Source organism: Sarcophilus harrisii, chromosome 2, assembly GCF_902635505.1.
Source record: "Sarcophilus harrisii chromosome 2, mSarHar1.11, whole genome shotgun sequence".
NCBI lineage: Eukaryota > Metazoa > Chordata > Mammalia > Dasyuromorphia > Dasyuridae > Sarcophilus > Sarcophilus harrisii.
Window position 1 is genome coordinate 445799157 of NC_045427.1, and position 11524 is coordinate 445810680.

General features: G+C 38.6%; 1 protein-coding gene across 4 annotated transcripts in view; it reads left to right on the top strand.

The window, feature by feature from the left end:
• Positions 1–9508, top strand: part of MRRF (mitochondrial ribosome recycling factor) — a 52976-nt gene extending 43468 nt beyond the window's left edge. For 2 of the 4 annotated variants that reach the window (XM_012553681.3, XM_012553683.3), the window contains 2 exons: positions 8798–8894; positions 9073–9508. In XM_012553681.3, the coding sequence (XP_012409135.1) occupies positions 8798–8875 (78 nt within the window). In that variant the 3' untranslated portion in view covers positions 8876–8894; positions 9073–9508. Of the gene's footprint in view, positions 1–8797 lie in introns of all 4 variants that reach the window. The other 2 variants (XM_012553680.3, XM_012553682.3) reach the window with 1 other exon arrangement.
• The last annotated feature ends 2016 nt before the right edge of the window (positions 9509–11524 follow it).

Here is an 11524-nt window from a genome sequence, read left to right on the forward strand (position 1 = left end):
TTCCTTCCTTCCTTCCTTCCTTCCTTCCTTCCTTCCTTCCTTCCTCTCTCCCTCCCTCCTTCCCTCTGTCCGTCCCTCCCTCCCTCTGTCCGTCCCTCCCTCCCTCTGTCCGTCCCTCCCTCCCTCTGTTCCTCCCTCCTTCCCTTTTTCCCTCCTTCCCTCCCTCCCTCTTTCCCTCCTTCCCTCCCTCAGTGGATTTCAGTGGCATTTTGGGCAACAGAAGGAAAAGCTCCTGCTGAGACTACACAATCTCTTCACTGCATCAATAAATTGATGCTTCTTTCCTGTGAGAAACCTTGGAACATTTGAGACTGGCAGACTTTCCTTATTTATCCATTGCTGTATTGGCTTCTTGCCCACAATAGTAGCGGCAGAAGCAAGTCATTTGAATAAGAAAAAATGCTCCAACAAACTTGTCAAGACCTGGACCCATGTTTTGAGTGATAAAGAAAACTCTTAGGTGAGGAAATTACTAGAATTCTAGATAGTTGCTTCTTGGGAAGTTAAAGGACTTGCCCAAAGGCAAAGGTAGAATTTGAAGTTGGATCTTTGAATCAGAAACCAGCTTTCTCTGTTGCTTTGTTGTCTATTTGATATCATATGTTAAATATATATATATATATATATATATATATATATATATATATATATATATATGTAATGTTAAAATATTGCTGGAAAGGAGTTTAGAAGCCAAAATAGAAAATAAAATATTAACCATGGAATGACCTGGAAGGGACCTGAAAGATGACCTGTAGTTTAGCACAAACTCTTATTAGCATTCCCTTCCCCACCCAGTTAGAAAGATAAAGTTCTATTTCATCCAGCATTTGACAATTTGCTTTTTACACAAAATAAGTGTCTGATAAATGTCTATTGTATTGCTTTATTATAAGGATAGGCCCTGTCTAAGTACTGTTTCTGACTTCTTTAAACTTATTTCCTCATCTGTAAAGCAGTGATCTCTGAGATCCCTTCTAGCCCTCAGCCTGTCATCATCTTTAATTGCCTATTGTGAGATTAGTCTCTCTGTGTAAAGAAGCTCATCACCACTACAGGGTTGGCCACTAGATAATTAATTTTTTGACCAAGGAAGTTCAGGAAGATAACTACTAAATCATGGAAGAATTTTGATTTCTCTTGGGAAATACCCACAAGGGTAAAATCATGGATTTTTTTGAAGTATACCTTTGTTTTTAGTTTCATTTCCTTTCTTTATCATTCATCATTTAAAAAGTTGAGCTGGAGTTTTTGTTGATGGCACAGAGACCAGCAATAATGTCATCAAAGGGCTATGGTTTTTTATGGGGTATTGCTAGATCTTTGCAAAGTATTGAAAATCTCTTTTTAAATCTACTTTATGCATGCACAAGTTTTAATATGAGGCTAATATTAGTTCACTTAACAGTTTGAATTTCAGTAGCACTTTATAGTTTAAAAAAAAATGTATTCTCTTCATATTAGCCCTGAAGTAGGCAGTACAAGGATTACTATGTCCATTTTACAGGTAAGTAAATCTTGACACACAGAAGGGGCCTGACATTTTTAAGATTCCATAGCAGATTAATAGAGCAACCTGGGACTCCAATTCAAGTCTTCTCACTCTTATCTAGTGCCCTCCGCTACTTTGTGTTGCCTTTCCAAATATTGTCTTCTATAGTATTTGGTCCTCCACAATGAAGAGATTGCCTTTGTTTTTCTAGAAGAAGGGGCTAACGGTCTACTTTGGGTTTATAAGAAAGAAAAGATCAGTTCTAGACTTCTGTCCCTATAGGTTTAGTTTCCCTCTCCCCCCTCTTTCCCTCCCAGTCTCTCCTAGTCCCTTGACCTGGCAAAGCTGTGCTGAGTGAGGACTGAGGTCCTCCCTTCTCTGCCTCCGACATCTGCTGGCCTTCTGTTTTATCTTCGATCCGTCCTGCTGCTGAAACAGGCCTGCTAAACATGAAAGCACTTGGCAGCTATGGGTGGCGTCTTCGGCCAAGAACCTTTCACTACAAACCTTTCAGAGGAATGAAGCCACTCAGAAATAAACTAACCATGTTGCCAGTGGGGATGGAGTAGTAGTACATTGTCAATGTACTAGTTGCTGAGAGATGGAGAGAGAAAAGCTATCAATTCAAGGTGCTGGGAACTTGCCTCAGGGGCTATTCCTTCCCCTGACTCCCAGAAAGGCCTTGGGGTCCTAGGTCTGCACTGTACTAGAAAGAGGACTCAACTCCCCAAACCTAATGTCACCTCATTACTTGTGTGAATTGGGACATCAGTTTTCTTCTCTGGACCTCAAATTCCTTACCCATAAATTGTGGGTTTTAGACTAAGTGGTCTCTGTGGTCCCTTGCAGCCCTGTCCATGGAAGCAGAATTTCAGAGTTGAAAGAGTCCTCAGTGACTTTGAGATCCCACCCCTGCCACAAAAACTCTCCTCCCCTACATTTGTGTTGTGAGCTTCCCTCTAGTTCTTCCCTTTTCTGTTCCAAGCAGCCCCAGAAAATTGTGGGGGTGGGGAGAAGAAGAGGGAAAGCACTCTAGCCTAGAGCCATCACTCTAGGAGAGCACAACAGCCTTACAGTTAGGGAAGAGAATTTTGGTTTCTGTCCCAAATCAGCCACAGCCTGACTATGTGCAACCCTGGACAAAGAGGCTTGCTTTGTGCCTCTCTGCTCCACTTTCTTCCATAAAACAGGGGTAGTTATCCCTGCCCCGTTTCATGAAGGTATTAGGAGAATTAAATGAGATAGTATTTGTGAAAATGTTTTGGAAAGTACAAAGCACCATATAATGATATAACTTTGTATTCATTCTATAAGCAAAGATTAATATGTTTTTCCCAGGCCCTAGAGAATTAGTCATTTAATCATGTCCAACTCTTTGTGAACCTATTTGGGGTTTTCTAGGCAGAGAGACTGGATTCAGAGATTGTCGTTTCCTTCTCCAGTCCATTTTACAGATGAGGATAGGAGGCAAACAGGGTTAAATGACTTGCCCAGGTCTCACAACTGGTAAGTGTCTGAGGTAGATTTGAATTCAGGTCTTCTGACTCCAAGCCCAGTGCTTTATCCATTGTCTCTTAGCTGCCCAGTTAAGCACATAGTTTGTGCCAAACTGGCTTTGCTCTGAGAACCTATGTGACTTTTCTAAGATCACAACATCAGGATGAGTCACAAGTGGAACTTGATCTCAGATTTTCCTGGTTCTGGGGTCATGTCTATCCATTTTTTCTAGGTGTTGAAAATTAAATTATAAAATATATGCCAGATCTTGGGGTAGAGGAGTTGGGAATACCAATTAAATTTGAGTCATTTCAGCAGATGTTTATAAGTACCTATTAGGTACCAATCACTGTTGGGTGCTAGAGTTGATTTTGGTACAGAAATAATGATATTGTGGTCCCTGCCATTTTGACATGATATGAAATAAATATGTAATTCCATAAAGTAAACTATAGTAGGACAAAAATAGAATAAGAACACATGAAAGATATGAAGCTAAAGGTAGAAAAGGTTAGAAAATTGTAGAAAATTGTAGAAAAAGAAAATTGTTAATAATAATAGCTAGTTTTTATATCATGTTTAAAGTTTGTAAATATTATTTCATTTTATCTTTATAATAACCCTTGGAGATAGATGCTATTATCGTTATTCCCATTTAACAGATGGAGAAATTAAAATGGAGGGAAGTAAAGTAACTCGTTTAGAGTTACACAAATAAGTATCTGAGGCATGATTTGAACTGGTCTTTATGAGTTTACTGTGCCACCTAATTGTCTACAAAAGCTGTTGGGGTAAAGAGTAGAGGCAGGGGGAAAAAGGTCAAGGAAAGCATGCTTGAGGAGGCAACTTTTAAGCTGGACCTCAAAGTACAAGATAGTGTTCTCATTCTTGCTGTCCTCCTGGAACCAGCCTACATGTCATGTTCTCCCAGAAACCTTAACTTCACTCCCTCCAGGGAACTTCCTCAGGCCTCACTGAGCCCTTTGTTTGTACCTGTTGACATATCTGTCATGTCACATTATGTATTTAGGTCTCACTCTGTGTGTATGGAAGCAGCATGAGGTACGAGAGAGGATGATGGAAGCCTGGGTTCCAATTGTCTTCAACACGTTAGAGCGTTATGATTTTGAGCACATTCCTTTATCATGGTTTTGACAGCTGTAAAATGGGAGTGATCACACTGAACATTACTCACCTCACATGGTGATGAGAAAAGCACTCTGTAAATCTTAAAATAGCAGAGACATCAGAGCTATTCCACCTCCTTCAAGATTATAAGCTTCCAAGTGCCAGAATTTTGCCTTATCTAAACTCAAATTCCCTCCAGTGCTCACCATAGTATTCTTCCAAATGGAATTGAGTTGAATGGAGTAATTTCTACTAAAAGACAGATGAAGAAATAGAACAGGAGGGAAAAAAACAGAATTCCAACCAAGCTGGCCATGGCCCTCTTTGGTTTTGGGGTCTGGTACCCAGGAGGCATTCTGGAATATGGATGGGATAGAGGGAAGTGCTGATTGGTTGAGGACACATCCTCAACCTTACATCTGTTCCTCTCCTACCCTCCAAGTTGTTTCCTGCTTCAACACTCCTGCATATTTTCTTAAGAGCTCTTCACAATGTCAGAGCATGGGTACTGAGGTACTGAGAAGTAGCCTATCATGTTATTAGAAGGTTTAATGAGGAAACATATTAAACAGTTCAATTAAGTATTAAGCACTTTCTGTATACCAAGTATAGTGCTGAGTCATTGGAAAAATAAGGTATCGTCTTTGTTTTCAGTAGAGATTATAGTCTAGAAGGGGAATATGGCACACACACAAATAATTATAACATTCAATAATCCAAAGTAAATATATCAGAAATCTGGAGTCAGTGCTACATGAAGTTTGAGATAAGTAAAAGTCATTATTATTTGGGGTAGAGGTGGGATAGGAAGGCTTTCTGAAGGAGGTGGCATTTAGGATCAAAGAAAACTCTGTGTGTGTGTGTGTGTGTGTGTGTGACCATGAATGTGTCTTTGTCACTGGATATAAATTATCTGGGAGTCACTATTATATAGTAGAAAGGGTGGTGGCTTTGGAGTTAGAAAACCTGGGTTTAAATCCAGACTCAGCTACTTCCTGACTGACTTTTGGGTAAGTCATACTCCCTGGGCCTTTGTTTCATTATCTGTCAAAATAGAAGATTAGATTATACACTGTCTGATGTGCCTTCCAACTTTATTTTTTTTAATTTCTTTACAACATTATCCCTTGCACTCACTTCTGTTCCGACTTTTTCCCTTCCTCCCTCCTACCTCCTCCCTGAGATGGCAAGCAGTCCTATACATGTTAAATAGGTCACAATAGATACAATATATGTGTGCAGAACCAAACAGTTTTCTTGTTGCACAGGAAGAATTGGATTCAGAAGGTAAAAATAACTCGGGAAGAAAAACAAAAATGCAAATAGTTACATTCATTTCCCAGTGTTCTTTCTTTGGGTGTAGCTGCTTCTGTCCATCATTGATCAATTGAAACTGAGTTAGATCTTCTCTTTGTCGAAGAAATCCATTTCTGTCAGAATACATCCTCATACAGTATCGTTGTTGAGGTATATAATGATCTCCTGGTTCTGCTCATTTCACTTAGCATCAGTTCATGTAAGTTTCTCCAAGCCTCTCTGTATTCATCCTGCTGGTCATTTCTTACAGAACAATAATATTCCATAACATTCATATACCACAATTTACCCAACCATTCTCCAATTGATAGGCATCCATTTTTCAGTTTCTAGCCACTACAAACAGGGCTGCCACAAACATTTTATGTACCTTCCAACTTTAACTCTGTTAGCCCAAAAGCAACTTGCTCAAAATCAAAATCACTATATGATTCAGCTGTAAAGGATTGATAAGAATCATGATAGGTGCTAGTTAGGGAGGGAATATATTGATACCCCTCTGCATTCCAGCTGCAGGGTACAGCATTAGCAAGGCATTGTACTGGGGAAGTGCAGAGCTTTTTGGGGAAATAGAGGAACCCCGCCTGGATGTAACATAGAGTGATGGAGGGGAGATGAGACTTGAGAGAGAAAATGGTACCAGATTTTTAATGCTCCCCTGACCTCCTCTCCCCTACCCCTATCCTCTACCCCAACAGCTTTTGGAGACAGGTGGCACAGTGAACTCGTAAAGACATGAATTCAAATTTTGCTTCAGATACTTATCTTTGTGACTCTAAGCAAGTTACTTTACTTCCCTTCATTTTAGTTTGAATTTTTAAGGTCACCTCCAGCTATAAACCCTGCAATCTTTAAGACATTGTCTTCTAGAATTGCAGAGTTGATTCTTGAGTTTTTCAAAACCAATTTAGTGAAAACTAGAGTGCTGCCAGGTCACACTAATCTGGAAGGGTTTCCATTAAGGGTTTTCCATTGACTGTGCGTCTTCTTTGAGAGTCAGTTCAACTATGCTTGGAGATATTCATCACCTAATTGGTTATAGGGTGACAAATCGTTGTAAACAGCAACTTTCCTAGACAATGTCCTGATGGGCAAAAAGGCTTGCATCCATAGCAGTGGAAGAAGTATTCAGACTGATAATGAAATCATATATCCTTGCAGTAAATTATACTGTTGTTATAATAATGCTAACCTAGGAATTCAAGGGTAAAGTGTTTCAACTTGGTAAAATATTAGGGAATATTAGGAAAAAGATATGCTGGTTTCAGGTTTCTTAAGGTCTTAATCTTTTATCTTCAGCATGGGACTAAATATGGGCACATCCCAACTAATGTCGTCGGTTCCTTGAAAACAAAATATTGTGTGGATTAGCAATGTAGAGACAGTAGGAAATATGTTCTTGGTAATAGTCTTTGAAATTTAAAATCAAAAAGGGAATTCTATATGCCCAAAGAGAATCAATCAAAATACTGAAATTGTGAAATAGTGCACTAATCACTGGGTATACAAAAAAAAAGAAATATAATCCATTCTTTTAAGGATCTCACATCTAATGAGGGAGATGACATGTAAATAACTATGAACATATAAGATACATTCACAATAGAAGAAAGGTAGTTTTGAGGTGAAGGAACAAGCAGAATAAAACTTAGAGGAGTTTGAAAGCCTATTGAATTTTCTCATCTTTTATTTCCTTTCCTGGTAGAATTTCTTGTCCTTAGCTCCCTTATTACCCTTTTCTTCCTACCTCTCCTTATCTTTATTCTCCTTTCCTCTCTAAATGTAATTTGGTTGATCATTCAACGAATAGTTATTAAACACCTGCTCTCTTCAGGAGCTGTGAGAAATAGAAAGGTTAGGTAAGATACACACCCTTTCCTTACAGAGCGTATAGGATAAGATACACACACAGGAATTGCTAATGTACAATACGTTATATTAAGTGTGAAGTACTATGGAAGGTTCAGGGTTATTTGTAATTTTTTAACCTCTCAAGGTCATTCCCTAAAAGGGGGAATGAAAAATGAATGGTAGATGGGGAGGGTACAGAACATGTAGTGCTCCAGTTTGCTTAGACTATAGAATAAGTGGAAGGAAGTAATATTTATGTATTACATAGAGCTGGAAGGCTTCAGGCAATTCACTTAGTAGGTAATAGGGAGCCACTAAAGAGTTTGAGCAGAAGGATGGCCTCACCAGATCTGTAACTGGCAGTACTATAAAGAATGAATTAGCAGGGAGAAAGAGTAGAGGTGGGAAGGATTGTTAGAAGGGCATTGCAATACCTGGGTATTATCATCTGGGTAGGCAGATGATATTAGAATAGAGCAGTAGTTCTCAAACTTTTGATTTCTTTATGCTCTTAAAAATTATTGAACCCTCCCCCCAAGTACTTTTGCTTATATGGCCAAATATATTAATTGATATTTGCCACATTAGAAATTAAAATGTTTTAGTATTATTACGCAAATAATTTTGACCTCACAGATCCCCTGAAAGGATCCTTGGGGGTTCCTAGATCACATTCTGAGAACCACCCGAACAGAGAATAGTTTAATAAGGTAGGATCTCTTTCCTCTTTTCTTTCTAGGGAAGGGTGGGGCCAAGGGGCATGAGGATTGATGTCTCCTTTGGACTTTACTAGCAACTATATTCTTTTTTTTTTTTTTTTTTTTTCTGAGGCAATTGGGGTTAAGAGACTTGCCCAGGATCTAGGAATTGTTAAGTGTCTGAGACCAGATTTGAACCCAAGTCCTCCTGACTTCAGGGCTGGTACTCTATCCATTGTGCTACCTAGCTGCCCCTGCAACTATATTCTTTTTTAGAAAATTCAGTTTTATTTTATTTTTGATTTCTAATTTTCACCTTTTGCCTTTCCTATCCTGAACTGATGAGAAGACAAAAAACCAAAACTCATTACAAATATGTATTAGTTATGCAAAACAAATTTCTGTGTTAGCCATGCTCAAAAAAAGAAATAAAAGGAATGAGGGAGAAAAAATGTTTCATCTGCATTCTGATTCCATCAGCTCTCTATTGGAATGAATGGCATGTTTCATCTGAGTCTTTTGAAATTATGGTTGGTCATAGTGTGCACTAAAGTTATCAAGTCTTTCAAACTTGATTATTCTTACAATCTTTAGCAATCATTTTTAAATGATCAGACTTGATGCTCTTCACCAAGCAGAGCACATAGACAGAAGGAAAAATAGGATTAGAAGAGATTTTCAGATGGAGTTAGATTTCCACATATTCCTACTATTATCCCCAAATGACGTGGATTGGTGCAACATCACATGAGCATCCTTGTATTGGGGCACTGAATTTGTCCAGTATTGAATTTCTTATTCTGTCTCACTACAGATTGGACAAATGGCAGATGACACAGCAGTTGAAATGGACAAGCACTTGGCACAGAAAACCAAGGAACTCTTGGGATAAGAAAGAAGCTCCTGACGAGGTTAGCTATGGGAAGCCTGCAGAAGCTGCTTGTCTTAAACTGTTGTTTAGGGCCAGAACTTTGGAACATTGCAGATGATTGCGCTCTTCTCTCCTGTGCTTTGTGTGTTACTTTTAGGAGGTGTCTTTTTTGGGTGTCTTATTCAAGTCAAAATATTGTCTTCTGTCTCCCACCACAGCATCTACTTGTATGGAACTGGGCCATTCCAATTCTTCGCTGATCTTGATGTTTCATGCTGGGCCTATCAGCAGGGGCAGCCTCCATTAAGTAAATACTTATAGTAGTGAAATATACCCTGTTGGGCTTAGTTTTCTTTATTTGATGTTCCTGAGGGAGCAGGATTATTAGTAAATTATGACTATCTCTGTTTTCTGCTAAATATTACCTCAAGGAATATTTAGTGTGGGCTTATTTTCTTCCTTTTGAATGAGAAAGTGGGTACATTTCATACCACTAATCGCTTCTGAGGTTGAACTCCATGTTCAATGTTGGGAAATTTTAACTGTAATTCATGTTCTGAAGCCAGGCCTCAATATTAAATGCCTCTGTATTTTGCCTGTTGTGGGTTTTCATTGATGAATTAAGTCTGAATAAAATGAAATAATTGAAAACAACCAACAAGGATGAAATCTTTCATTTCCATTTCTTCTCACCCATTATAATATATTTGACTTGTTCCAGTAACTAAAAAACAAACCTCAAAACAATTGTAGAAAACCTCCAGAAATTCAGTTAAGTTAGAAACATGGAAATAGAAGATTTTAGAGCTGGAAGAGACTTAGAAATAACATACAGAGAAATATTTCAAGACAAGTTAAGTGACTTACCCAACTTAATGAATCTAGAAATAACATACAGAGAAATATTTCAAGACAAGTTAAGTGACTTACCCAACTTAATGAATCTATGTTTGTCAAAGGATAGATATAATTGTCTGGGGAAAAACAAGAGGCTCAAACTTGAAATAGAATTGTTGAGCCTCAGAATCACTAAATGCTACAACTGAAAGGATCCTTAGAACATATAGTGTTGAACCTGACAATGAATAGAACACACATAATGCAAAGATCATAGAATGTAGAATTATAAGGGAGATTAAAATGCATTGAATTTTAGAATGGAATAAAATCTTAGAGCCATAAGGCATCTTAGAGGTCATTAAGTCCAGCTCCTTCAATTTTATAAATGTGGGAACCTCAGAGAGCTTGGGTGACTTGCCTATGATCACACAGCTAGGATGTATCTGAGGCAGAATTTAAACCTGGGTCACATCATGCTACTTTTCCATGGAGCCCATCAATCTTAAGGCAAGTATCTTCTTTCCATAATCCACATGATAAATGCTTTCCATTTAGTGTTACAACTCTAATCTTATATCTCCTTAAAAGATCTGATGTTTTTTGTGACTTGTAAGTTCATATGAATCAGCTGTTTTGATATGGTAGCCAAAAAAAAGCTAATGAAGTCTTACATTGTATTAAGAAAAGCACAGGGGACAGCTAGTGGATAGAGCACCAGCCCTGAAGTCAGGAAGACCTGAGTTCAAATCTGGCCTCAGACACTTAGCACTTCCTAGCTGTGTGACCCTGGGCAAGTCACTTCACCCCAATTTCCTCAGTGGGAAAAGAAAGAAAAGCACAGTGTGCAAAGTGAGGATGGTGACAGTCCTGATGTTCTTTGCCTTAGTCAGACCACTTCTTCACAGACCACTATTTCTGGATTGCCACATTTTAGGAAGGAGAGTATCTAGAGGAAGCTGATTAGGATTGTGAAAGGGTTTGAGATGTTGGCAAATGAACAGCAGTCAGAGGAAGGGGGTGGATATTTGTCATAGAGAAGATGGAAGTGGAAATGGAAAAATATAGTTGTCTTCAAGTATTTGAAGCAGCATCATGTGGAAGACAGATTAGATTTATACTGCTTCTTATCAGTGAGGGATAAACTTAGGTTTGATGCAGTAAAGAACTTTGGAACAATTAGAGTCATTCTAAAGTTGAATGGGCTGCCATCGATGGGAGTGGGCCTCATCTTAAATCTTCAGGCAAATGTTTGATGGTACAGAGGGGGTTCCTGGTCAGGATTAGGTTGGATTCTTTGGCCTCTGAGGTCCTTTTCAACCTTGAGATTCTGCAATAACTGCCTCTAATTAGTGGCTGAAACAGCCCTCCAACAGCAAATAGACTTCCCCCCCAACACAGGATTTTTTTTTTTTAATAAACAGAGGAAATGATAAATTATGTAGTAACTCCACTCCAAAGGCATTTGGTTCTTAACAGCCGAGGCCTCTGTAGTCTTTAAATAAACAAAAACTTATTTTGTGAACAGACGGGAAAAAAATGAAAGATTTTCTATACTCGGGTTCCACATGTCAACAATTTCTCCCCTGTGTGTATTTTGGCCAGAGCCCTATATCATGATAAATGAATAAAGGAAAACCTCGAGCCCAAGGCAATCCAGACAGCTCAGCAAATGGCTTTCAGCTGATTACTCTATTTCAGTTGACATTTATCAAATACTTTCTTGGTCCCTCTCTTTGTCTGTGCTGCAGGGGTAGGTAGCAGAGACTGGACGACTTTACCTGTCCAATTATGTTGAGAAATTCTGGAGCATATGATTTTGAGCTTTTATTA